At 43.4% G+C, this 27887-nt stretch overlaps 2 protein-coding genes and 1 non-coding gene across 11 annotated transcripts in view; 2 read left to right on the top strand and 1 right to left on the bottom strand.

Annotated features, from left to right (window-relative positions):
- Positions 1–3424, bottom strand: part of KNTC1 (kinetochore associated 1) — a 100031-nt gene extending 96607 nt beyond the window's left edge. Inside the window, exon 1 of the mRNA XM_081802326.1 lies at positions 3289–3424. The gene's annotated coding sequence lies outside the window, so the exon portion shown is untranslated. The remainder of the gene's footprint in view (positions 1–3288) is intronic.
- On the top strand, positions 3301–27881 carry ZCCHC8 (zinc finger CCHC-type containing 8). 9 transcript variants are annotated; one of them, XM_081802348.1, is made up of 14 exons: positions 3301–3501; positions 5185–5225; positions 8855–8929; positions 10523–10628; positions 11924–12001; positions 15366–15469; positions 15586–15651; positions 16240–16300; positions 16754–16896; positions 17155–17297; positions 20543–20664; positions 22135–22221; positions 22487–22604; positions 26904–27881. In XM_081802348.1, the coding sequence occupies exons 1-14, from the start codon at positions 3301–3303 to the stop codon at positions 27686–27688; spliced, it is 2130 nt and encodes a 709-aa protein (XP_081658474.1). In that variant the 3' UTR covers positions 27689–27881. The 9 variants fall into 9 exon arrangements, with proteins under 9 accessions (XP_081658474.1, XP_081658475.1, XP_081658476.1 ...); XM_081802349.1 differs by having other exon boundaries at positions 3366–3499; positions 5182–5225; XM_081802350.1 differs by having other exon boundaries at positions 3398–3499; positions 5188–5225.
- On the top strand, positions 9365–9499 carry LOC115943971 (small nucleolar RNA SNORA9). Its single transcript, XR_004078537.2, has one exon. It is a non-coding gene; the product is annotated as a small nucleolar RNA SNORA9 (small nucleolar RNA).
- Positions 27882–27887: the final 6 nt, after the last annotated feature.

Here is a 27887-nt window from a genome sequence, read left to right as displayed (position 1 = left end):
ATTTTAAAAAAAGGTTGGACAGTTAACCAACTGAGCCACCCAGATGCACCCAGAAGATAAGTTTTTTAAAGATTTTATTTGAGGGGCGCCTGGGTGGCTCAGTCATTAAGCGTCTGCCTTCGGCTCAGGTCATGGTCCCAGGATCCTGGGATCGAGCCCCTCGTCGGGCTCCCTGCTTCGCGGGAAGCCTGCTTCTCCCTCTCCCACTCCCCCTGCTTGTGTTCCCTCTCTCGCTGTCTCTCTCTCTCTAATAAATAAAATCTTTAAAAAATTTCTTTTTATTTGAGAGAGCACATGAGAAAGCAGGAGGGCAGTGGGAGAGGGACAAGCAGACTCCCCGCTGAGCAGGGAGCCCAATGCACACACACAATTTCTATTGGACCCACTCCTAGTTCTTTCACTCTGGCCATCACCACCAATTTCTGTAGTGGTCCTCAGTCCCAGCCCTTTGAATGTCTCAAGATTCAATCATAGACTCTTCTCACTCTGTATCCTTCATTATGCCTTTACCTTTTACTGTAGTTATATTTAATGTCCTTAAAAATGTGGGCCAGCCAGATGTTAACCTTTAGTTCAGACTTTTTCTCAGAGCTTTACCCAAAGATTCAGCTGCCTAGTAAACATCTCAACTGGGGCTTAGATTTTACCTTCAATATATCAATGTGTAGGGGCACCTGGGTGTCTTAGTCAGTTGAATATCCCACTCTTGGTTTCATCTCAGGTCATAATCTCAGCGTCGTGAGATCAAGCCCCACATCAGTCTCCATGCTCAGCGCTGAGTCTGCTTGAGATTCCCTCTTCCTCTGCCACCCTCGCCCCCCCGCTCCCGCTCGCTCTCTAAATAAAATCTTTTTTTTTTCAAAGCTTTTATTTATTTATTTGAGAGAGAGAGAATGAAAGAGAGCACATGAGAGGGGGGAGGGTCAGAGGGAGAAGCAGACTCCCTGCAGAGCAGGGAGCCCGATGCGGGACTCAATCCAGAGACTCCAGGATCACGACCTGAGCCGAAGGCAGTCGCCCAACCAACTGACCACCCAGGCGCCCTCTAAATAAAATCTTTAAGAAAAAAAAATATGTATCGATGTGTAACAAAAATGCTTCAAAAAATTTCTTTCACCAGTCCAGTTGCTTCTCTCTTGCCTCTGAGGATAAAATTGCCTCAAGGTACCACATAACTTCCCTCGTTGCTACCAAACCTGGTCCACATCCATTGATCATTTATTCAACCAGTTTATCTATCTATCTATCTATCTATCTATCTATCTATCTATCTATCTATCTATCTATCTATCCGTCTATCTATCTATGAGAGAGAGCACAAGCAGAGGGAGAGGGAGAAGCAGGCTCCCCACTGAGCAGGGAGCCCGACCAGGGCTCGATCCCAGGACCCCAGGATCATGACCTGAGCCGAAGGCAGACGCCCAACTGATTGAGGCAGGGACCCCTATTCAAACAGTTTCTTAAGTCAGAATCCTGAGAAATATTCATGACCTGTTTACTCTCATTTCTTGTATCCAACCCTCCAATTAGCTGTTGCTTCAATTTTATCTTTTTTTTTTTTTTTAAAGATTTTTATTTATTTGACAGAGTGAGACACAGTGAGAGAGGGAACACAAGCAGGGGGAGTGGGAGAGGGAGAAGCAGGCCTCCTGAGGAGCAGGGAGCCCGTCGCGGGGCTCGATCCCAGGACCCTGGGACTATGACCTGAGCCGAAGGCAGACGCTCAACGACTGAGCCACCCAGGCACCCCTCAATTTTATCTTCTAAATATTTTCTACTTCTAAACATCAACTCTCCACCACTATTCCCACTACCCTAATCCAAACATGTATTGGTTCCACTAACAAAAACCCATCAACCTACTCGACTTGGAATTTTACTTTTGCTGGATTTTCAATCGTGTTTCTATCACAATCAAGACCATCTTACTAAAATGGAAATGTGTGGGGCGCCTGGGTGGCTCAGTTGGTTGAGCGACTGCCTTCGGCTCAGGTCATGATCCTGGGGTCCTGGGATCGAGTCCCACATCGGGCTCCCGGCTCGGCGGGAGGCCTGCTTCTCCCTCTCCCACCTCCCCCTGCTTGTATTCCTGCTCTCGCTGTCTCTGTCTCTGTCTCTGTCAAATAAATAAATAAAATCTTTAAAATAAATAAATAAATAAAATGGAAATGTGTGAGTCACAAACACACCACCTGTTTGAAATGTTGAAATGACTTCCCAATTTTGGGGATGGAGAGAGGATCCCTAACTTGGTCTGTGAGCACTGGCCTAATGTACCAGCCTCATTGTGCTCCACTCTCTTCTCATTTCACCTGCATATTTCTTCTAAGGAGGAGGCTCTTAAGTCCATCCGCGGTACTCTCACCACCAACTTTGCCCTCCTAACACTTCATGTTTTAGTTCAAACCTCTCAGTTCACTGATTCCCACAGATTCTGTCAAAGTAAATCGTTACATACCCGTAACTTGCTGTTTTTATTTCACATATTTTTTTAATATGATGGACACCTATCAACATCCACCTGGACCCTAGAGTGGGAGCAGTTAGGGTTATTTTGTTGTTGTTTCTTTCTTCTGTTAGCCTGTAGGTTCCACCAGAGCAGTAACTTATCTATTTTGCTCTCTCTTGCATCCTTGAACTCTGGAACAGTGCCTGGTACGTTGAACGTGGTAAATAAATGTTATTGAACGAATCAGTGACTGAATGAGAGAAACCACCGAAACCAGCAACAGACAAATCTAAAACGGTCTGATTTAGCTAGTTTTTCATGAAAAAGTGCAACAAGCTCAATAAACTGAAGTAGCTTGTCCAAGATCACAAAGGTAATCTGTGACAAAACTAGTGTTCCTTATTCTCTTGCTGCAATTTAGCACGCACACTAGAATCTGTGATAAGACATGCGTCGTGCTCTGATATTTCAGCCTTAGATGCATCACAGGGACAATACATATTGTTTTAACACATTATGATCTAGTCAGACTTTCTGCACATTTAAAAAGGACCAATCCCAGTATGCAATGCAAACAAGGAGTTAACAGTCGCTTAGAAACCACATGTCCCAGCATGCCATTCTCCCGAGCAATCTCGGAAGTGGCTCTGAGAGACGCCATTGCATTCTGGGAGTTGTAGTCTCTCGGGACTGGCCCGCCCCTTGTGCAGCTTCGGCGGCCTACGTCGGGAGAAAACCCTACCGGGTGGCTTAGCACGGCCCAAGCCCGAGCGAGCGGTGCCGCCCTACAACCTTCGCCCCCGGCCCGGCAGCCCCCTCTGCCTCTTCTCGAATCTTACCCACAGTCCAAGATGGCGGCGGAGGTGGATTTTGGCGACCTAGAGCTGTTCGAGGCGTTTGACCACCCAGAGGAGTCGATTCCGAAGCCTGTCCACACCCGCTTCAAGGATGACGACGGCGACGAGGAGGACGAGAATGGGGTCGGTGACGCGGAACTGCGGGAGCGGCTGCGGCAGTGCGAGGAAACCATCGAGCAGCTCCGCGCCGAGAATATCCTTCCCGCTCGCTTGGGCCCGGTCACCGGCGGGCGGTGGGCGGCATGTCTGGGAGGGCGCGGGCGGAAATTCCAGGAGGGCCAGAATTCCGGGCAGTCTCTCTCTCGCCCCGCAGGCGGGCGGAGAATCGAGGGTTCGGTTTGCGTAAGCTGCCTCGGTGCCCCGGCGCGAACCTGTCCCCTCCGGGGATCCGTGTCATGGGCTAGACTCGCTCCTCGCGCCTCACAAACCGGGGCTGGTTTTTAGGATTATTTCAGACTGCTAGATCGTAGGTTGGTCACCACTTCCTCTCCTCCTCTGAAGTCCTTATCCGATTTCGTTTTTTTGCAGCCAAGCTTAAGTTGATGCGGTCATGTTATAATTGTCTATGAGGAGATAGCCCGATACTCAGACCTTAGCGTAGATCTGGGAGGTTTTTTATAGCGGGGCAGAAGCTAGTGGTTTTAGGATGCGGGAGTTGGGAGTTTAAGGATTTGAAGCATGCGGAGAGAAATGGTTAATTGCCTGATTGAGATTGGGGATTCGTTTTAAAGTTCTTCGACGTTGAATACCTTCCGTGGTGAGGGTGCGTTGCAAAGCCTTAGGAAAAAACGCGCCAAGTAAGTTTCCGTTTGGCTTAGTTACATGATTACAGCCTTTCTAGCAAGACTTGTTAGTCTGGTTATTTACATTCTTAGAGGTGTTTGGTGTTTTTTTTTTAACTGTATGCAGATGATTTCGGTTCAAATAGTTCCCCGTTTAAAATGAAACCCTGAAAGCAGTTGGTAAATCATCTTTAAAGGTTTTTGAAGTCTGACTTTTTTCATGATGCAGTTTTCCTTTACATTTTAATATGTAAAATTTCAAAATACAGAAAAGTTGACAGGATTGTATGGTGAACATAGTTCTATCCTAGATTCTTCGTCTTTAACCGTTTGTTTTACTGGATCACTTATCATGCTGCTCTTTATTTTTCTTTTTGTTTTATTATTTTTTTGAGAGAGAGAGATGCATGAGCGGGGGCATGGCAGAAGGAGAGGGAGAGAGCACCTCAAGCAGACTCCAGGATCATCATCGGGGAGCCCCTTGGGGTTCCATCTCAGGACCCTGAAATCAGGAGTCAGATGCTTAATCGACTGAGCCACCCAGGCACCCCCATGCTGTTCTTTCTTAAATGAATTGCTGTTTAGGTTTTGATGGGGCACCTTTGTTTGAATAACACTTTTGGTTCAGTCTGTTAGTCTTTGTTTTTTTAAAGATTTTACTTATTTATTTGAGAGAGAGAATGAAAGAGAGAGAGCACAAGAGCGGGGAGGGTCAGAGGGAGAAGCAGACTCCCTGCTGAGCAGGGAGCCAGATGCGGGACTTAGGCAATCCTAGGACTCCAGGATCATGACCTGAACCGAAGGCAGTCACTTAACCAACTGAGCCACCCAGGCGCCCTCCGTCTGTTAGTCTTTTGAACTACATGACCCTGTTTTAGAATATCTATGTTGGAAGAGATGAGAAAACTATTTTAGTTTTTAGGTTTAAATGCCTAGCCCTGCAACAAAACAGGGGCTCAGTTGAGTGTGTCATCCTCAAAATATTTGCAGGTCTTTTAACGTTTATAACACTCTGACACCGAAATGAATAGTTGAATTTTATGATATTTATGATTTTCTTTAATGAGGGCTTATATTCCTTAACAAGTAATAACATCAAGAACTTAAAAGAAAATTGAACATTCTGACTCGACCAAGGTATGAGATATTGCAATTACAACATTGTTCTTTATTAATATTTAATATTTAGCTATAATTTCTTTGTAAGAAGAGTAGGACTTTTGTATCTTTTTTTTTTTTGTATCGTTTTTAATTGTTCAGCGTTCTCTGAAGAAATCAGTAATGATCCTTTATTTTTAATTTCTGGCTGTAAAATTTGAATTCTAACTACACTAAATTTTTAATTATTAGTTTATTTTAGGGGGTGTTAACTAGATTTATTGCAGTGATCATTTCACAACATATACAAATATTGGATCATTATGTTGTATACCTGAATAACTTTTAAACTGAGTAAAAATATTTGTGAAACATGTCCAGAAAATTTTGACTTAATGTCCAGAACAGGCAAGTTGCCAACCTAGCTGTTCTTATTCCACAAACATTTCTGGGAAGTTAGAATTAAGATTACAGTATTACTCTAGGTGAAGATTTATTTATACAGTTAAAATATATTTCTAAATAGAAATGATGGGAAATTTCATTTTAGAAAAAGAGAAATTAGTGTGCTTTTGAAGAAAGTACAATGAGTAGATTTGCGTTCAGACATCTGACTTTAAGAGATAGACAAACAAATGCTCATATCTTAATACAAATTTATCTAACAGGTTACTAAATCTAAAATATTTGTCAAACTACAGACTTATTATGTGAAATGGTATTATCAAGCTTTCAGAATTTGGGGGGCCGTGATCCAGTGTCACATGCACTTTTTTGTCCCTGGTACCAGCTGAAGTAACTAAAGGTTTAAAAATTTCAGAATTTAGATGTATTTTGTTTTGTTTTTTAAGATTTTATTTATTTATTTGATAGAGAGAGACACAGTGAGAGAGGGAACACAAGCAGGGGGAGTAGGAGAGGGAGAGCAGGTTTCCAGCGGAGCAGGGAGCCCGATGTGGGGCTCAATCCCAGGACCCTGGGATCAGGACCCGAGCCGAAGGCAGACGCTTAACAACTGAGCCACCCAGGCACCCGATTTAGATGTATTTTGGAAACCTCCCCATGCCCTACCTACCTTCCTCTATGTGAGCACACTTTGTGGATCTAAACTTGTTTATGGTTAGATATTAAGTGTACTGACTATAACTGGGATTCCTCAAAAATCATAATTTTTTTAATATTTAAAGATACTTAGATAAGCACACTTTCTAATAGTTGATAATTTAAACATTTACAAAGGGGTTATAATCACTCAAGTTTAAATGATAGCATCATAGGCTTTACCAGTACATGAGATTGGCGTTAGTATCCTAAAAAAGGAATAAATTAAAATTTTCTTTTTAGAATTAGTGCTCTTTGTGTTGTCAGACTGATAAAGCATTCTATAGAAAATTTAGAGGGCGCCTGGGTGTCTCAGTCGTTAAGCGTCTGCCTTTGGCTCAGGTCATGGTCCCAGGGTCCTGGGATGAGTCCAGCATTGGGCTTCCTGCCTTCTCTCTCTCCCACTCCCCCCTGCTTGTGTTCCCTCTCTCGCTTTGTCTCTGTCAAATAAATAAATAAAACCTTTTTTTTTTAAGATTTTATTTATTTGTCAGAGAGAGAGAGAGCACAATCAGGGGGAGTGGCAGGCAGAGGGAGAGGGAGAAGCAGGCTCCCCGCTGAGCCGCGAGCCCAATGTGGGACTCGATCTCAGGACCCTGGGATCATGACCTGAGCCGAAGGCAGTCGCTTAACCGACTGAGCCACCCAGGCGCCCCATAAATAAAATCTTAAAGAAAAAAAATTTAGAAACAAAAAGAAATAAAATTATATGGATAAAATCTGTAACCCCAGCCTCTTGGTTTAATCCTTATTTTTGGAACTGTCATGATCAGAAGTTTCTTTCCTTTTTGTCCAATAAACATTTTTAACTATTATGAAAAATTGCAAATGTATGGAAAATGAATAGTACAATTAATATACATGTTTTCATCCCATATGCACATTTTACCCTAAATATTTCAGTATGTGACTTTTTAAAAACAAGATTTTGTCATGCATAATCACAACAGCACTGTCACAATAACTGGCATGATTCTCTTAACACTCCCAGCTCAGTCCATATTCAGCTTTCCCCAACTGAATGTCTTTATAGCTGATTGCTCAAATTGGACTCTAGTTAAGGACCATACAGTTGTGTGTGGTTTTTAAAAACATCATGGTTTTTTTGTTGTTGTTTTTAAGATTTACTTATTTATTTGAGAGGGAGTGAGAGAGCACGTGCTTGTACGTGTGCTCACAGGAGCGCAGAGGGGAGGGGCAAAGAAAGTCCTAAGCAGATTCCACACTGAGTGCCTCAGTGCTGAGCCCTTCCTCCCCCAGCTCCATTGCCAGAACCCTGAGATCTAGACCTGAGCCAAAACCAAGAGTTGGTCGTTTAACCAACTGTGCCACCCAGGCGCCCCCCAAAAAGTCATGTTTGTTTGTGTTTTTTTTTTAAGATTTTATTTATTTATTTGAGAGAGAGAATGAGTGTACTTGAGAGCGAGCAGGGGGAGGGGCACGGGGAGGGGGAGGGAGAGAATCTCAGGCAGACTCTGCTCTCAGCCTGGAGCTGGACCTGCCTATCCCATGACCCTGAAATAACGACCTGAGCCAAAATCAAACCTCGGATGCTTAACCAACTGAGCTACCCAGGTGCCCCAAAACATAATGTATTTTTAAAAAAGAGAAGTTTGTACAAATTCAGACAAACTTCTGAACCTCTCCATATTTTACTTTTGGTTCTTGATGCAAGCAATTCCAAATATAGACTGATTTATTTCACATATTGTGCAGGTAAAGGAATAGGAGGCAGGTGGGGAGAGGCGGAATCTAAGACTCAGCTGGTCCAGGTTACCACCAGGATATTGTTCCGGTTTGGGGGCCACATTCTACTTTTTTTTTTCTTTTTTAGCAGTATTTGAAAATCAAATCCAGGAACAAAATACTTCTTTTTTTGGTTAAGATTTTATTTATTCATTTGCCAGCATGCACAAGCAAGGGGAGCAGCAGAGGGAGAGGGAGAAGCAGGCTCCCCACCAAGCAGGGAGCCCAATGTGGGGCTCAATCCCAGGACTCTGGGATCATGACCTGAGCCGAAGGCAGATACTTAACCGACTGAGCCACCCAGGTTCCCCAACAGTATACTTTTTCTATCTCTGCTTTAGTATCTGGGATTTGAAATACTGGAATGTGCACTGCCCTCTAAGAGGCTGTCCATTTAAAGTGTTTCATTTTCCTATATATTTCTAAGCTAAGTTTACTCTGATTCTTTTAGAAATATCTTCTTTTAACCTGCTGGTTTATCCAGACCCTCCCTTCCCCCAGTATGTAAAGAAACTAGCCATTAGTTAAGGAATTTTTTTGGTTGAAAACTGAAAGATTAACTATAGTTTTAAATTTTTTTGTGAAATATTTGTAAAAATATGTAAGGGATACCTCTATGTAAAACCATTAAAGTAGGTAAAAGTTTGTGAAAACTTAGATTTTTTTTTTTTTGAGAAAACAAGAGTTCTTGGTGGTTTTTAATCTTATTTGTAAAATAATCTATGCTCTTTGGTACTTAATAATTACAAAAGTTGTGTGTTTATACATTTATGATTTTTACTTTAAGATCTTCTAAGAATATGTTTTAACTTCTGTTTTAGTGGAATATTGGTGAACAATACTAAGTTAGATGGACCTTTATTACAGATTCTATTTATGAACAATGTTATTTCAAAGTAAGTAATTTCCCCTTTTCTACGTATAATGAGTTAATGTGTTTATGAAACAATGTCTTCTATAAGTATGCTGTTTTCATTTGTATTTATTCCATCTTTATTCTTTTACTTAAAATTTAGGGACTCATGATTAAGAGCAAGGACATTAGCGTCTCTAAAGCTGAATTTGAATCTGGGCCCCTACTTTCTGCATATGTGGATCTGGGCAGGTCACAACCCTGTCTGCGTATCAGTTTTCTCACTAGAAAACAGGATACTAACGATGACCGCTTCTTAGGTAGCTAAATGAGCACCTGTAATAGCCTCTGCTACCACTGCAGCAGGAAGTAACGTTAGTCGGTTCTCCCCCCAAATCAGGTAACTGAGTTTACCCTGTTGGCTGTCTTCAAAGCTTACCCACGGGATTTTGTGTGTGTGAGTGTGAGAATGCGACCTTAGCCAGCCTTCCGGCATGCTTGGGGCTAGGGTGACTCAGTGCATTCCTGCAGTGCTTGCTAGAATGTCCTGAAATGCTTTGAGGCTTTGCCCTGTCCCCCCCTTGGAGCGTGGTCATAGGCATTTCAGACAGTTGGCTGCCCCTCTCCTGGCTCGCTGAATCTGTTGTTACCGCAGACGCTAGGCAAGGTGAAGAAGGTAATGGGAACCATATAGAGCGTGTTAACTGTGTGGCAGGCCCTTTACCGCCTTTCTCTCAGCCCAGCTGGAACCTGAGGCTCTGAGGGGTGGGGACGCCGGGTGGTGAGTGTGGCGGTAGCAAGGTGCCGGGCACAGTGGCCACCAGCACTGCTCTCACCATTGGATTTGACTCAGCGTCTGCTCTGGCTCATGGCACTCTAATTTCTGGCACTGTAAATCTGCCATTTTGCCTGCAGAAATCTTAGAGTGTCAGAGCTAAAGAGACCTGAAAGATCAAGTCTGGTGAAGAGCAAGTTGGCTGCCCCACCGTAGCCTCATCTGGTCTCCTTCGGCACCTCCGGAGCTGAGTGTTCACGGTTATAACGTGTTGAACGCGGTTCTTAACCTGGAAAGCTGGAGAAAGTGGTCCTCCGTGGTTGTGCTACTTCATTTTGTGTTTCTTTTGCATTTTTGGTTTTATTTTGTTCCAGTTTAACATTTAAATAGGTGTTTCCTTCTATGTGCGTAGGGAATCTCTGGGAGGAAGACAGGGAAGAATGCCTTGGTTGTCTCTGCGTTGCAAAGATAGGTGGCTAGGACGCAGCCAGGAAGGAAGCTTTTCATTACGGAACGCTTTTACTTCTTTTGGATTTTGAACCATGTTTTACATGGATTATGTATTCAAAATTTAAATCTGTACAATTTATAAATAAAATCCATCTATTCTCAGCACAAATGTTTGCCACTGTTACATGCCAAACACTGAGTTAGATTTTCATAATCATTTTGTTAACTCGGCAACAATGTATATTTTTTCCCTAAGAAATAGGTTCCTGAATATTATAGTCAGTCAGTGATTTGTTAAACCTTTGAAAAACAAGATAACAGAATTTACTCCTGACGTCTTCTAATAATGCATAAGATTTCAGTCTATTCAGTGTTTACTCTGGGTTCTGACTGTTGTGTCCTCTCATGCAGGCAATATCATCAAGAAATAGAGGAATTTGTATCAAATTTAGTAAAAAGATTTGAGGAACAGCAGAAAAATGATGTGGAAAAGACTTCCTTTAATCTTTTGCCCCAGGTATTTCAAATTTAAGAGACTTTAATAGGTTATGCTTTTCACTGCCAACTATTAGGCCACAGGGAGCCTCTTGTATCAAAATGAAAATGATTAAGTGGAACCACTATGTCCTGCACCTTAAACTAATACAACATTGTATGTCAACTACAACTTTAAAAAAACAACAAAAAACAAAAAAACCCCAAGATTGTTAAGACTGTTCACCTCCATCCTTCAGTTGGGTGTCCTTCACTGGTCTGCCAGTGCTGTCCAGTGCTGTCCAGTACTGTCCAGTGCTGCCTCAGGGGGTTCTTTTGCTTTGTGGCTCCTTCTCTTAGGGGAGTCATATTCAGACCTGGCTTCCCTCAAAATTAGTCTTCCCCCTCCCCCCCATTTCCTCACTTGGACACATGGTTTGGGGCAGAAAATTAACTTGAAGCCAGAAAAAAAAATCTGTATTTCTGGAGTTTATAAAAGATGAATTCTTTTTCTCTAAAACCAACAGGTTCGCATGCCATTCTTTTTTTCCCTTCTCCTTGTTGGGAAAAAAATCCATAGCATGCACAAAGAAATCTAAAAAATTACACTATGTGACTTATTAGAGCATGAATTTATATTTTAAAAAATCAGAACTATGATTTTGGGGCTTTTTTTTAAATTCCAAATTAAGGTAAGTAGAGTCTTTCAAATAGGGTTGTTAGCTGTTTATCCTCAGGTTGGAGAACAGTATGTTCTGATTAATTAAATTTTCATCACCTTTAGTTTTCATGTATCATATGCAGTTTTTAAAGATTCAAGAAACAAAATACATTTAACAATAAAAACCATACTGATTACCTAATTTTTGATTCAGGGAGCACTTCAGAATTTTATAGCGGCCTGAGGTCTGTGAGAGTTATATTATCCATATTAACCAGTAACGTAGAATCACATATTTTTTAATCTTTCTGGTTATCTGACTTGAAGATAAAGTCTGCTTTGCCAATTTAAGTATTGAGAGTTTAAATATTTAATTCATTAAATTTAATGCATGAATTAGTATTCAGTAACACAAAAGCATAGCATACACTAATGCTTCAGAAGGTGCTGTCTTTTGTATCTTCTATAAAATTTAAAAATTTTTCCACTTGGTGAAATTTATTTCGTAAACATTTCTAGCTTCCAAATTTAGCTATCATGACAACAATGAATTAAAAGCTTAATATACCTTAGTGGTATGTATTAGAAAATAAGGGGTGTATTTAAATTTCTACTATTTGAAATTCGAAGTTGGTAAAGATTGGTTACTTTTTGTAACGTGTTTTTCTTTGCATTAGCCATCTAGTGTTATGCTAGAAGAGGACCATAAAGTAGAAGAATCCTGTGCCATTAAAAACAACAAGGAAGCTTTTAGTGTAAGTGTGGACATTTTAGTTTTGAATTCTGTAGATAACATGTTTCCTATCCTTTGTCATTTGGGTATTGTTAAGGTGGTGTAGCCATATGGCCTCAAAGAATCCCCATCCTTTCATGAAATTTGTTATAAACAATAGTGGAGACTTCAGCCTCTAAATAGTATAGTTTGCTTTTTAGTAACTATTGTATACACAGTAGACATACTTCGGAGGACTTTATTTTTGTCCTGACAAACCTCTTTTGGTTGATGTTCGAGAACGTGGATGATGATCTAGAACGCGTGCATGTTGCACTTACAGATGGCTGAGGCTGAGAGGGGACGGATAAGTAACTAATATAACAGATGGCAGATAGGAGATTAAAAATGTTGACAAGCTCAAATGGTGGGTGAAAAATAGAAGCAGCATAACAGGGATGAGCCTACATTTAGGCCTTTCCGTACCTATGCGGAATCTCACTGTGTCAGTGCAATGGAGTGGTGTGATTTTGCAACTTAAAAAAAAAGAGTTCTTTTTTTTTTTTTTTTTAAGATGATGATGTAATCCTGGATTCTGTTCAAGGCTGACTAGTTTTCATGTTTAGGGAGTATTGTGCCCCATTGACAGACCGCAGTCTTGAAGAGGTGGGGCTGCTGGGGTAATGAAGAGCCCCCAACATTGCTGAAGAGATTGACAGGGGGTATCACATCTCTGCAAATGTAATAAAGGCTGTTATTTGCAAAAGGTGTTATTTTAAATCACTCTGTGTAGTGCCAAGTGGCAGAACCAGGACCAGTGACTGGATGGACTATAAAGAGGCACATTGCAAGTCAACTTTTAGTGCAAATTTCTATCAGAGATGTGAAAATGAAGTGGTAGGTCTCATTTAAAGAAAAAAAAAAGGCAAATTCCATGTCACTGTAAAAAGGCAAAGCCTGAGATACTGTCGAGGTGCTTTAAAGAAAGAATTTGAACTACATAACTTTTCATGTCCCATCTAACTCTAGGGTTCTGGGATTGAGACTGGCACCTGCCTGGAAAGTGGGAATTTTATGTATTATTCATTTAGTCCTTTAATAAAGAGTAATAAATATTTACCAAATGCTCCCTTGTGCCAGGGACCCTTTTGGATTCCAAGGACACAGCAATGAAAAAGAAGGGCAAAGTCTCTGCTCTCACTGAATTACATTCTAGTGGGGGACGCAGAGCTCTGAAGAAAGTAAATCAGCTCAAAGAGTTAGAGGGTAGCCATGGGGCATTCAATTTGTATAGTGAGTAGATGGTGACAGCCTCTCTGAACCAGCCCTGGATAAATTGAGGGCGTGAGCTGTGGTGCAGTTGGAATGAAGAGTACTCCAGGCAGTAGACAAAGTGAGTGGAAAGCCCTGGGGCAGAAGCAGACACTTAAACTTGCTCACTGTGTATCAAGTACTGTTCTAAGCTCATTACACATACTGCCCATGAAGGTACTGTTGTTATTCTCATTTTACATCTGTGGAAACAGACATGGAAAGCTAAGTAACTTGCTGTTGGTCCCTTGGCTAGTCAGGGACAAAGCCAGGGTGTGAATCCAGGCCTTCTGACCCTGGAACATAAGATGTAGATCTCTATGTTGCCTTATAAGCCATAGTGAGGGCTTTGGGTTTTACTCTGAGTGAGATGAGATGCCATCGGAGGCTTTTAAGTAGAAATGTGACATGATATGACTTGAATTTTTAAAAGAACTGGCTTTTCTGTGGAAGATAGTCTGTAGCTGGTTTACATGTGGAAGCTGGAAGCCAGCGGGAAAGTTCTTGTATTGATATCAGATGAGGGAAGATGGCAAGTTAGTCTAGAGAGCCAGTGGTGGAGGTGAGAAGTGGTTCGAACCTGGAAATACCTTGAAAATAGAACTGATCAAATGTGTTGCTGAATTGGATGTGTAGAACACAAAAGCAAGAGAGTAGTCAGAATGACTCAGGTTTTGGGCCTTAGCAGCCGGAAGAGTGTCCTCACCTTTTCTGTGATGGGAATAACTGGTGGGAGGAGCAGGTTAGGAGGGGAATGGGAATCCAGTTCAGTTTTAAGTAGGTGGGTTTGAGATGCCTCTCACGGGTCCAGGAGAGCTGTCAGTTGGCACTTGAATATCCAAGATTGGAGTTTAGGAGGCAGAACTGGATATTTGGGTGTTGTCAGCATATTCATCCTTCATTCCATGGGTCCGGATAAATCACCTCGAGAGTGCAGGTAGACAGGAGGACTGGGACCAAGTCTCACAGAAGATGGAGAGATGAGAAGGTCTGGTCAGCAGGGTAGAGCATGGTGTCCTAGAAGCAAAAAGGAGCATTTCTCTGAGGAAGGAGGAATCAGCTGTGTCGGTTGCTGCTCATTGGTTGAGACGAAGACGGAGCCGTGCAGTGAATTCAGTTGTCGGGGGGTCATTGGGGAGCGTAGCGCCGTGGAAGGAACAGAAGCCTTCCCGGAGATGTTCAGGAGGGAATGGAGGGGCCATCTAAGAAAAAAAAAAAGTGGGGGACTATTCCAGATTAAAAGAGACTAAAATGATTTAACATGTAAATGCAACACATGAACCTTAAATCCTGGCTTAGAGGGGAAAAAAGGCATTTTGGGGACAGTTGGGAAAACAGAGATTGGATATAGATGATATTAAGGATTTATTAATTTTCTTAGGTGTGACAGTGGTATTGTGGCTTGTAGGAGAATGTATATTCTTATCCTCAGGAGACCCATCCTGAAGTGTTCAGGGGTGAAGGTCATGAAAAGAGGCTGCAGCTGGTTATGTGTGGAAGCTGGAAACCGGTTAGGAAGTTACTACGTTAATCTCCGGCGAGAGAAAATAATGGCTTACTTTCTTCCAGTGGTTCAGTGAAAAGTATATGTGCATGTGTGCACGTGCGTGGAAGATAGCAACAGTTGTTGAATCCAGGTGGAGAGGAATTAGCTGGGTGTTCACTGTACCATTTTTTCAACTTCTGTGTATGATATTTCCCCCAGAATCGGAGGGAAAAGAAAAGGGGAAATGGGAGGGAGGGTGGAAATAGTAAATACGAATTTTCTGAATTGTCTTTGCCGCTAAGGGAAGCAGAGATGGGGAATCGGAGGGAAACATACGAGTCAAAGCTTTTATTTTTAAAGTCTGAGGAGAATGCAGCTGATAGTAATGATCTCCTGAGAGGGGAGCTCCGATCTGGGAGACAGGGGCGTTTAAAGAAGCAGCTCTTGCTTACACTTCAAAATCTGGCTCCTTTAACTAGGGAGTTGATTATGACTTCTAAGAATTTCCTCCAAAATTAAATTGTTAAAAGAGTTAATCATAGTCTTACATAATTTAATGTCTTTTTTTTTCCTGCTTAAATAGCAATATTTTTTGACTTGTTTTCTGCAGGTTGTAGGAAGTGTCCTGTATTTTACTAATTTTTGCCTTGATAAATTGGGGCAACCGCTACTAAATGAAAACCCTCAGCTTACCGAAGGATGGGAAATACCCAAGTATCCTACATAGTGAATGAAGATCTTTTATGCATCTTGCCATTAAGTTCACCTTTAAAAAAATTTACCAAATTTTGCAGACTATGATAACTATTCCTTAATAAAATTCACTAAAGGTACCAGCAAGTCTTCAGCCACATTGTTTCTCTAGAAGGGCAAGAAATACAAGTAAAGGCAAAAAGGTTTGTGTGGGGAGTTGTTTTGTTTTCTTCTTCTTTTTAAGACTTTTTTAACCAAAACCATAAACTCTTTTAGCTTGAAAAATTAATATTCTTCATTGCTGGCTTACTATAAATAAATTACAGATTAAGCTAGAATTTTAATATATAGACATTTAATATGTTTAAATCAGTCATCTGTTCATTGGAATTCGTTGGTTCACGCCTAATACGCTTGGGGGGGGTGGAGAAGTGTCATTGTTGTTGTCAGTTTGATTGCTGCCTGAGGACCTGCCCCCTCCCAAGTTACCTAAAGGAAATAGAATCTGTTTGCCTCGGTTCTTCTCTTATATTAACCACTGACAAAACCCAGAGGTGACAGATCAGTCGGGAACATAAGGGTCCTTGGTTAAAAGAGTTGGTTAAAAGTACTGTTTGTTTAAATCGCTGAGTACAGGAGGTGAAAATGTACTCATGACTGCAGATAATAGTAATCTGTGATCTGCGTGCTTTCTTGTCTCTCTGATACACTTCGCTGTCATAAAGAATTGCATTGATTTGCTTTTATATCTTCATTTACATTATGCACATCTTTGTTTTTTGACCAAATAGGCCAAAGCCTCACTGTTTCAATTGTGGTTCTGAAGAACATCAAATGAAAGATTGCCCAATGGTAAATTTTTCTCATATAAAAAAAAAAAAATCTTTGAACTAGAACTTTCTAATGTTTTCCACACATTTATGGCATTGTGTGAGATAAAGAAACTTGCTAGTTAACTTTCTTTTGGTCCTCGAATTTGAAACCTTTCAAATTTGTACTTAAATTTTAAGACATTATATTTAAAAAAGAATTATTACAGTGCTTTGTGTCTGAGATGAAACATGAGAGTTACTTTTTAGAGTTTATTCTAAAAACTTGATTTTATGTTAAGATAATATCGAGGTAATAAAGAGCTTCTTTGCTTGTTTTTCTAATATATCCCCTTTCTTTTGTACTTGTTTGTTATATATTAAAATTGGAATAATCTGTTTGCTTGGCTTAAAACAGAGTGCTTATATTTATTCAGTTCCTAAAATAATTTCTAAACTGCTTGTTTCCATTTTTCTCAAATGCGTTGTGATCTAGCCACGGAATGCTGCTCGAATAAGTGAAAAGAGAAAAGAGTATATGGATGCCTGTGGCGAGGCGAATAGCCAGAATTTTCAGCAGCGATACCATGCAGAAGAGGTGGAAGAAAGATTTGGAAGATTCAAGCCGGGAGTCATTAGGTACCTCTGTGATTTTTTCCATAGACTGTTGTTTCTATGTCACCAGTATATGGAGCGTTCTCTGTGTCTTGAGGGTAATCATCAGTATATGGGTGTGCTCCAGCCCCGCTCTGGAGAATACGCATCAGTTCGTTCAGAAATATTCACTGGAATTTCCGTGTGCATTTGTGAAGCATTGTTTTAAAACATTGGGGACCGTTTGTGTTTTCATCCAAACAAGACTACTATATTTCTTTTTCCTCTTTTGTTTTTCCTTAGTGAGGAACTTCAGGATGCACTAGGTGTGACGGACAAGAGCCTTCCACCTTTTATATATCGAATGCGCCAGCTCGGATACCCCCCCGGGTGGCTCAAAGAGGCTGAACTGGAGAACTCAGGGCTTGCGCTCTATGATGGAAAAGGTATAGTTGTTAAGTTAGATAAGTCAGCTTACATGTTACCTTTTTTTTTTTTTCTCCTTAATTAGAGAATTTGACTAATATCTGATGGAAATGGTAACAGAAGGGCGCCCGGTTGGCTAGTTGATTAAGCATCTGCCTTCAGCTCAAGTCGTGATCTTGGGATCTTGGGATCAAGCCCCTCATTGGGGAGTCTGCGTCTCCCTCTCACTCTCCCTCTGTGCACGCTCATTCTCTCTCTCTCTCAAATAAATAAATAAAATCTTAAAAAAAAAAAAGAAGTGGTAACAAATCTATTCATCAGTGCAGGAGACCTAGAAATATAGATTACATAAACCCTCTTGCAATCTAGAACCCCCCTCTTAGGTATCTACTCTAGAAAAATATTCACACATGTGCACAAGGAAAGTATGTATATGTATTTTTGTAGCATTGAATATGACTATGAAAAGTTAAAAACAACATTAAGACCCTAAAGAAAAATGGCTGTAAATAAACGATGGTAGATCTGGGCTGTGGAATCCCTGTAGTCTTTATTTATTCTTATTTATTTATTTTTTTAAGCGAGAGAGGGAACACAAGCAGAGGGAGTGGGAGAGGGAGAAGCAGGCTTCCCACTGAGCAGGAAGCCTGACATGGGGCTCGATCCCAGGATCCTGGGATCGTGACCTGAGCCAAAGGCAGATGCTTAACGACTGAGCCACCCAGGCACCCCTCCCTGCAGTCTTTAAAGAGTGGAATGAATCTGTGTGAGCTGACATGGCAAAATCTCTGTACAATACTCAGTTTCTGCCTAACTTACCAATGATGCCATTCATCTTACATGGGAGGGAGGGAGGAAGGAAGGAAGGATCCCATATGAATGAAACCATGCTCTATGTTTTTTCTGAGGACATTTATATAAAATGTATTTTTACAAGATGTTAACTGAGAACCATTTAGATTTTAGGATTCAGACTCAGAGAAGCCTTTCCTGACCATCTTATTTACTTATCTATCTGTTTGTTTAAGATTTATGTATTTATTAGAGAGAGAGCATGCACGCAAGCGGGGCGAGTGGGGAACGGGCAGAGGGAAAATGTCCAGGCAGACTCCCACTGAGCAGGGAGCCTGACTCGAGGCTAGATCTCAGGAGCCATGAGATTAGGACCTGAGCCAAATCCAAGAGTCGGATACTTAACCCACTGAGCCACCCAGGCGCCCCTGACCACCTTATTTAAATATATCTCTCCCTAATTGGCCTGCCAGTCTTTATCACTGGGCCCTCTTTGTTTCCTTCATACCGTATCACAATTTGTATGTATTTACTTCTTGGTTCTATTTCTCTATTTTCCCAGCTAGATGGTAAGATTTGTAATTGCTAAAACCATACCTATTTTATTCACCAGTATATCCCCTGGCATGTAGCACAGTACCTGCAATGTGGTAGATGGTAAGAATACTTTTTAAAAGAACTTCTGAAAAGTCTTAACTAATCTGGCAAGCTCAGCAGTGGTTCCCCCTGAGAAAGAAAGAGGATTGGACTAGAGACTGTAGTTTCTCTCCGATGCTCTAAATCTTTTAAAAATGAAAATGTTTCTGTATATTACTTAGGCAATTAAAAATATATATATATTTTAAAGATTTTTTTTTATTGTTTTTGTGAGAGAGAGAGAACACGAGCGGGTTTAGCGGGAGAGGGAGAAGCAGACACCCCTCTAAGCAGGGAGCCAGATGCGGGACTCGATCCCAGGATCCCAGGATCATGACCTGAGCCGAAGGCACACGCTTTACCGACTGAACCACCCAGGCACCCAGTAATTAAAAATATTTTTAAGAACTTACCAAGCCAGGGCGCCTGGGTGGCTCAGTTGGTTGGGCGACTGCCTTCGGCTCAGGTCATGATCCTGGAGTCCCGGGATTGAGTCCCACATCGGGCTCCCTGCTCAGCAGGGGGTCTGCTTCTCCCTCTGACCCTCTTCCCTCTCGTGCTGTCTGTCTCTCATTCTCTCTCTCTCAAATAAATAAATAAAATCTTTAAAATAAAAGAACCCACCAAGCCAGGGACGCCTGGGTGGTTCAGCCGGTGCAAGCATCTGCCTTCGGCTCAGGTCATGATCCCAGGGTCCTGGGATCGAGTCCCGCATCGGGCTCCTTGCTCAGGGGGGAGCCTGCTTCTTCCTCTGCCTGCTGCTCCCCCAGCTTGTGTTCTCTTTCTCTCTTTCTCTATGACAAATAAATAAGTAAATAAAACCTAAAAAAAAAAAAAAATTCACCAGGCCACCCCTTCTCAGTTAGTGCCGAAGAGCTGTTTGGGACAGGCCTTTCAGTATCTCCCCACATCATGCCAGCGTTCAAGTGTCACTCACACCACTTTCTGTAGGTGCTTGCATTTCTGTTGTCTTTTCTTTCCCTCTCTTTTTTAGTTTGTTTGCGTAGAGATTCTTTGGACAAAAGGTTGTGGATGATTGAGAGTCTCTTGAATCTCTTGATCTATAGGTTCACTTCCTTGTTTTTAACAAAACTGTATTTTGTCCTTTCGAGTTTTCGAGATTTTGGTGCCGCATCCCCATGGTGTGTTGCTTTAGCATGTTCCTCTGCCCCTCTGTTTATTGTGATGGAACCTGTCACTGATGACCATTGCTATCTATACCTGTTAATGATGGGTTGCAAAATGGTTATATCCTCATTCTTTCATTACTTCTTAGCTTATTAGCTGGAATACTTACCTAAAGAGAAACTTGTAAACTGATTACCTTATGTATGTAGACATCATAGGACTGGCAAAATAAATGCATGATTTATTCAGTAGTTTTCAAAATAATAAAGTGGTTCCCAAATATCCTTCTGTCATCTGTAAAGTGACTTTAATAGTACGTACCTCTTAAGGTTGTTAATGAAGATGAACGGAGTTGATACTTATAAACCGTTTAAAACAGTGTCTGGTACATAATAAGAATTACTTGTTTATTAAATAAAGGCATTGGAATAGAGTATCAGGCAAGTCATCAGATCCATGCAGACTAGACTTTTAAGCAACTCACAGACGAACCCAGGTTTCCAAGATTTTAAACAGTTATTTTAATTAAAGTATCCTGTCTACATTGTTTAGAAGTTCTAATCTAATGATTCAGAAAAATTATAATCGAAGCCATTATCAGAATGATTCTGTTGCCGTGGATATAAGCACTTGACCAGCCCACTTTTGGTCTGGAGAGGGATTGACCTTGGTATCCAGCAGTACGAATGCTCTTGATGGTCTGCTGCAGATGGTGCTGATGGGGAAGCGGAAGCTGGGGAAGCCCAACAGAATAAAAGCGTCACCTACGATCTCTCGAAACTGGTAAACTATCCAGGTTTTAATATATCTACTCCCAGAGGAATTCCAGATGTAAGTATATTGTTTTTTTTACTCTTCTGGGGATGGGACATTATTATAACAATTGTTCAAAACATTAGCTTATGTAGCAGTTACTGTTATGTAAAGAAGTAAATATGTTACTTGTGGGTTTAACTTTGTAACTTCCTTTATGTTGACTAGAATCTTTTTTTTTTTGCTTTTTTTTATATGATTTTATTTATTTGAGAGAGAGAGTGAGTGAGAGCACAAGCAGGGTGGAGGGGCAGGGGGAGAGGGAGAAGCAGGCGCCCTGAGATCATGACCTGAGCCAAAGGCAGATGCTTAACGGACTGAGCCACCCAGGCGCCCCTATGTTTGTTAGAATCTTAAGTGAAATCTTGTGTTCATTTAAAAAAAAAAAAGTTTTTTCTGATTTTATGCCTTATGAAAAGGAGCTAAAAAGAATGGTTAGATTCTGTAAATCTAAAACTATTCTAAAATTAAAAGATTATGTTTTTAAAACATGGGATGGTTCTGAGGCGGTATTGTCGGTTCTATGGAATTACTTTGAAAGTAAAGCCTTTTATAAATCTAAGTTACAGCGACTCATTTTTCTATGTTATAATTCCTTTCTCCCCATTTTTTCTTTTCAAAGTAAAATTTCTCATCCTATATGAGAATGGTTTTCTACATTTAATCTCTTCCAACTTTATTTTATGTTTCAAGACTCGACAATGGCCTGTTGTGGTAGCGGTGGTGGTGGTGATATTTCAATAAAAAATGCCTTCGTAGGTGTTCTGAGGAACTGGGCAGCAGAGAAGAAGGCAAAGGTTGAACTTAGAGTCTAGCAAATAGATGTGAAGACAAGTGTGTAATTAATTCAGGGCTAAACTGCATGGCACGAGCCGTCCGTGCCTCTAGAAATGGTCCCAGGACCGGCCTACATCAGAGTCACTGGGGGCGCTCGGGAGAAAGGCACATTGTTGAGTCCCACCCTCAGATTGAACTGACTTGGCCCGGGAATCTGTAGGTTTGACAAGAGCCCGGAGTGATTTTTCTTGACAACCAATGTTGCACGTGCTCTTGAGAAGAGAGAGAAGTGATGTTGAACTATAAAGATGAGTGCTGGGTTTGGAAAGGGAAAGAAGAGAAGGTGGAAGCTCAGCGTGAGCAAGTGTGTTAGGAGTGAAGGCGCTGTGGGCAGTGCGGGGCCTGAGGGGAGGGAGGCCTGCCGGGAGTCCACGGCCACTGCCTAGAACTTCTGCTTGGAGTAGGTGGGACCCTTTTGGGGCAAGTGATTTTGTCAAGTAGGCTTTTAGTATTCAGTGGGGATCATTTTGCAGGCAGAGTTGGTTGGGGTTTTTTTCCCCTTCAGTGCACCATCATTTTCATTAATTCCCCCCAAAAGGAGAAGTCAAGGATGAAGCAGAAATGTCATTTGAGACCTCCACTTTACAAAATCTCAGAAGTATGATGTTTTCCAAATCCAGGCTTGTTCTTTCCTTCTCTTCTCTTCATCAGGAGTGGAGGGTGTTTGGGTCCATACCGATGCAGGCCTGTCAGCAGAAGGACGTGTTTGCCAGTTACCTTACTTCTAACTTCCAAGCGGTAAATAGCTCTTTAGGGTGTGGTTGATAAGAATGTATTGCCTTTATTTGTGGGATTTTGTATCTCATTAGCATCTTGGTGCTCTTTTGTTTTGTATATAAAGCACTCTGTGTTTTCTGATGAGTCATAAGGAAAAGGGTAGCTACATTCACCATTTACCTACACTTAGCTCCAGACTGGTTTTCTGCGGGTATTGGAGGGAAGGCATGGAATCTAATTCTTTGTCTACCCCATTAACTCCTGCTTGGCTTGGCTTCTCCATTAGCCAACTGTGAGGTCTGGCGGCAAGAGGTCTTCGTCCCAGTCCAGCCCTAGCAGCCCAAAGAAGCAGAAGAAGGAAAGCGGCTCAGCAACCTCGCCTGCAGACATGGAGCTTGACTCGGGTAGGTTTCGTCCTGTGGTCTTGATTTCACTGAGAAGGTAGGGCGAATGTGCGTGCTCCTGAGTTCCATGGGGGCTGGCGGGGGCGGGGGTGCCTTAGGAGCACTAAAAGGCTTTGATTTTGTCCTTGGAGATGAGAGCATCACCTCTAGTACTGATACAGGGTCAGGTAGGAGACATCTTGGAGTGAGGGCCGGCTTACTACGTTCCTGAGTCAGGCGGTCCTACCCACCCAGCCCCAGTGGTCCTGGATCTGGATCTGGACTGGCCCTCGAATAGGGGCAGTGCTCTGGGACAGGGGGTGGAAAGTGGTCTGCTTTAGCAGCTCCATCCTAAGAGGAAAAAGGACAGAGCCAAATTTCCCCGGTTATTCTTCCCATTCTTCTTGCCCCAACTCGGTAAGTCGCCCCTCCTTCCAGGGAAGAGAGGCCAAGTCGCCCCTCCTTCCAGGGAAGAGAGGCCATGAGGAAATTTGTCCTTCTGGAAACCCACAGGGGAACAGAGGCCTTGCCCTCCGATAGTCCTCTGGCTTTTTATTCTCTTAATCCTCTGGGCTTAACTATGGAAGCTGTGGCCAACCAGGACTGTGACAGGCCTCAGCAGGTCAGTAGTGGATCAGGACAGGCACGCACCCACCTTGCTGTGTCCCTCACCCCCTAATACCAACCACGGGTCCTTTGGGCTTCCTCTTGGGACTGCTGGTGAGTAGCCTAGATTTTGCCCCCAGAAAGCTCTGGAATGAATGTGAACTTCAGGTGAATTTGATAAATCTTTAGCAAAGCTACTCTGAATCCAAGACTGAAAAGTCACTCCTTGCGCTACCTCCTATCCCAAAGTATGCCCAGCTCTTTTGGTCCTTTTTGCACATCAGAGGTTCTAAAATGAGATTAAATGGCAACGTGAAGATGAAGTGCATTTAGATACCCTGATGATAAGATGCTAACAATACAAATTGCCCCAATGTGATTGTGAATCCCTTTCTTATTTGTAAATTCCCGGGGAGAATTCAAAGGTCACAGATGAACTTCCCTTAAAATCCAAGGTAATTAAAGTCCAAAATCAAAGCCCCCCCCCCCCCCCATTTTCCCAAAATTTTTGCTCTGCTTAGTCTCAGCCACCGGAGTTCTTGCTGCCAGAATCACGTTCACAGCCCGGGCTTTTAGTAACGGCAGCCTGATTTCAATATCCAGTCTCACTGTTCACAAGGTCAGTGAGTTCACGACAGAATTACGACAGTCTTTGCCACGTGTGTGAACTTTTGAAAACAAGCAATTCTCCAAAAGAATTACTTATTATTACTTATTACTTGTTGACTGATCACTTAAGTTGTTCAGAACCTAGGTGGGAAGGCAGGTTGCTATTAGCAACTCTCAAAGACCCTGACCGGACATCTGGTGGGTTGAGAGGAAACACTGAAGGGACTGACTGGGGATGGAGAGATGCATGGAGACACATGGTGGTCAAGACATGGGCTTTAGGCTTGAGCTCTAGTGTGTGGTCAGCGTTCTGATCCTGGTATTTTGTAGAGGTTCATACTGGCTCATCTTTGAAGCCTGTGGTTTGGGCAAGGAAGCTCTTGCCATGTGGTCCTTTGTCCTCAGGAGGTGAGTGCATCTTATAGCGGCTTCAGTTACAAGTGTGGTTCTTCTAAAGAGGCAGAGGCTTAGTAACGAAACCAGCTGCTATTGCCCATGGTTGGGGCCAGAGGGCCTTTAGCAAGTAGCCCGTGACCTTGAACTACCCCTAGCAAGTGTGTGCAAGCAGGCAGAAGCGCCAGCAGCGGCCCCGCACCAGGCCCGCCCTGAGGAAGAGATTCAGTTCGAGATGCCGACGCGAGCGCGGCCTGGCGAGCTGAGGCGGGGCCGGCAAAGGTGAGGCTCGCCGTGGGCATCACCACAAGTAATAACGTATCAGATTATCAGGGCCAGATGTTAGAGCTGCTTCTGTGGGAGCCACGGGTGGCCTGCTCACTGAACTGGGCTGACTTACTAACACCCAGGTGTGTGGTCCTAAAGCAAGGCAGGCCTTCCCACCCCCAGTCCCGGCACAGCCCCCACCCAGCTGCTTCCTGCCCTGCACCGACCGAAGTCCGGAAGGAGGAGCAGAGCCTGTGACCTCTGGGGATGGCTCACTCCCAAGAAGAAACATTGAGTTGGTGTAATTATTTTCCTGTGGAAAACTTTTGTCACAAACGCATGGGTTTAGCGATTTGGTTTGGAATTGTGAACCAGAGCTGCCTTCGTGTCTTTTCCTGGTGTACAATGATGTTCTCCCGTCAAGAATACATACCCCAGGGCGCCTGGGTGGCTCAGTCGGTTGGGCGACTGCCTTCGGCTCAGGTCATGATCCTGGAGTCCCGGGATCGAGTCCCGCATCGGGCTCCCTGCTCGGCGGGGGGTCTGCTTCTCCCTCTGACCCTCCCCCCTCTCATGTGCTCTCTCTCTCTCTCATTCTGTCTCAAATAAATAAATAAAATCTTTAAAAAAAAAAAAAAGAATACGTACCCCAGTAGTCTGTGCTAATCAAGCTCCCGTTACACTTTGGAATGGTTTGTTCTTAAACGCATAACAGGCATTGGTTGTTAAAGACATAACTTACTGGCGGCTGTTCTGTCCTCCTGGCCGCCTGTCCCCTCCTCCTACATGGTGTTCATTGTAGTGAAGAGCACCAGTGGCATCCTTGGGATTCCCAGACTGAGAGATGCCGTTCATCTGTACTTGCATCCACTTGGCGCCATTTCTAGCCGGGTGCCCAGATCCCAGCAACACCGCAGTAATGGCGTCTTCGTTCAGGCTTCTCTCTCCTGACGGCTCTCCCTGCCCTTCTCACTGGTGTTCATCCTTCCTTTCAGCCCTTAGCTGTTCTTTACTCACCTGAGTTGATTTCTTAAAATCTAAGGGACAGTATGTTACCTCACAGATCTTACTGCCCGAACGAGAAAGTTCAGGCTGGTTTTGCATAGCTGTCAAGATCGTGTGAATTCTGTTGAATTTGCCAAATTTTTAAAACCTGTGCTGTTTTGGAGCCTCTACTAGACCCTGAGGACAGGAAGATTCATGAGACTCAATTGCTGCCCTTAGTTTCCAGTCTGTGTCGCCGAGGGGGTGCAGAGGTATCAACGTCATTTTACTATAAATGTGGCCCGTGGTGAGACACACAGAGCCACAGAGCCGGTTACAGGCCGTCTTGGTGTCACACAGGAAGAGCCGAGCCGCTGTGCTGGATGAGGTCGTAGACCCGAGCAAGAACAACTTGGAACTGCATCTTGAGGGATAAATTCAAGGATTTACCATGGATGTGAACAGGGCTAGGGCATTTGAGTCCATGGGAAGTGTCAGTGCAGAAGCGTGAGACACTCCGGCACACTGGGCCAACAGAAGAGTGACACCTGGGTCTAAGCCTGCCCGTGAGAAATGACATGGTGGAAGCAGGCAGATTCTTGGTCATAGAGGGTCTTGTAAGGCACAGAGGAGATCAGCCTTTGTCCTGGGGGTGATGGGAGCACTGAAGGGTTTCGAATGAGTTGGGAAGGTTCATGGGACCAGATTCGTGCTTTACAAAGGTAAGTAGTTTGGAGAATGGATATAAGGAAGCCAAGTCTAAAGGCACAGATGACCGGGGGCCGGGGGGCAGAGGGAGAGGACGGACTCAGGTGATGAACTGGTTCAGTTTGGGAGACTTCGACCAGACACCACCGGTGGTACCATTAGAACAGCATGTGGGAGCAGAGCCCAGGTTTGAGGAGAAGATTGTTTGGGGCAGGTCGGATCTGTTGTGTCTGGGACATACAGGTGTGAGGACCTGTGACCCATGAGCCGCACGAACCCACCGTTCAGGCGGGCAGTCTAGACCAGAGGTGCAGAACTGGGAAATAGGCCAGGGGGTGTCCCACCCTGTCTCCTCAGCTTTGTCTCCTTCAGCAACAGCTCACCCAGCCTGCGTTTCCCGCCATTGTCCCCTCCGCCTTTCCATGGACCCCAGTCTGCCATGCCGGCCGACTACCTGGAAATTCCTCTCTGCCTCTGTGCTCTTGTTCCTCACTCAGCAACGATGCACACAGCATACAGATGGATTTTTCAAGGGGTTTCCCTCAAGTTCCCGGTGCCGGAAGAGCCTGTAGCTCTTCTTGCAGGTGTTCTTCTCAGGTGGTGAGGGTTGTGGTACCTGAGCCTCCAGAGTGTTCCCCTCCCCAGCCAGCTTATTTGGCCATTGAATCCCTGGATACACCTGAGTTCAAATTAGAAATGTTGGTAAAACCAAATGCTGCGACGACTTCAAGTATCCTCACTGTTTTCTTTCAGATGCGGAGGTCCCGCACGGCTCTCCAAGCAGCGAAGCTTTTCAGTTTCAGCCCCCATTGCCCCCCGGCACCCCTCCCCCGCTGCCACGGGGGACTCCTCCACCCATCTTCACCCCTCCGCTCCCCAAGGGCACCCCGCCACTGACTCCCAGCGACTCCCCCCAGACCAGAACAGCGTCCGCAGCTATGGATGAGGACTCGCTGACTCTGGAAGAACTTGAGGAACAGCAGAGGCGGATATGGGCGGCCCTCGAGCAGGCCGAGAGCGTGAACAGTGATTCTGACATTCCTGTTGACACACCTCTCACCGGGAACTCGGTCGCCTCTTCGCCTTGTCCAAATGAGCTAGACCTCCCTGTTCCAGAGGGGAGAACCTCTGAAAAGCAGATGATGCCTGATGAGCCCGAGGTACCAGACACTTGTACAAAGAAATCAGAAGTTGAACGTTCTCTGAGCCCAGATTCTGAGCCTACATTGCTTTGTCAGAAGGAAAAGGAAGAGTCTGCTCAGGCGGACTCCAAAGATGCTCCTCTTGATAATGGCAGCGTTGTGTCGGACTGTGACATTAGAAACGGAGGCAGTCAGAAGCTCCTTCATGTGGACACCAGTCCTTCAACGGCCACTACAGTTCATAGTCCTGTACCTGACATGAGCAAGTTTGCAACTGGAATAACGCCATTTGAATTTGAGAATATGGCAGAATCTACTGGAATGTACCTCAGGATAAGAAACTTGCTAAAGAACTCGCCCCGAAACCAGCAGAAAAACAAAAAGGCCTCTGAATAGCTGCTTGACTTAGCACGAAGAACTATTTAATTATCTATAACTTTGTGTTCTGTTAATTAGTACCAAGTGGAGATAAAATTGTTTTCCGATTTGTCCCTCCCATGTTTAAAAATCTATCCAAAGCTTAATTGTGGCCTAAAGTCAGGCCTGTTTTAAAGAACAGAAAGACTGGGCTTGCTGGTTTACTATATTTTATTCT

This window comes from Leptonychotes weddellii, chromosome 13 (assembly GCF_054177405.1).
Source record: "Leptonychotes weddellii isolate Sample4059 chromosome 13, ASM5417740v2, whole genome shotgun sequence".
Lineage (NCBI taxonomy): Eukaryota > Metazoa > Chordata > Mammalia > Carnivora > Phocidae > Leptonychotes > Leptonychotes weddellii.
The sequence above is the reverse complement of the archived record's forward strand: the minus strand, read 5'-3'. Positions and strand labels throughout refer to the sequence as shown.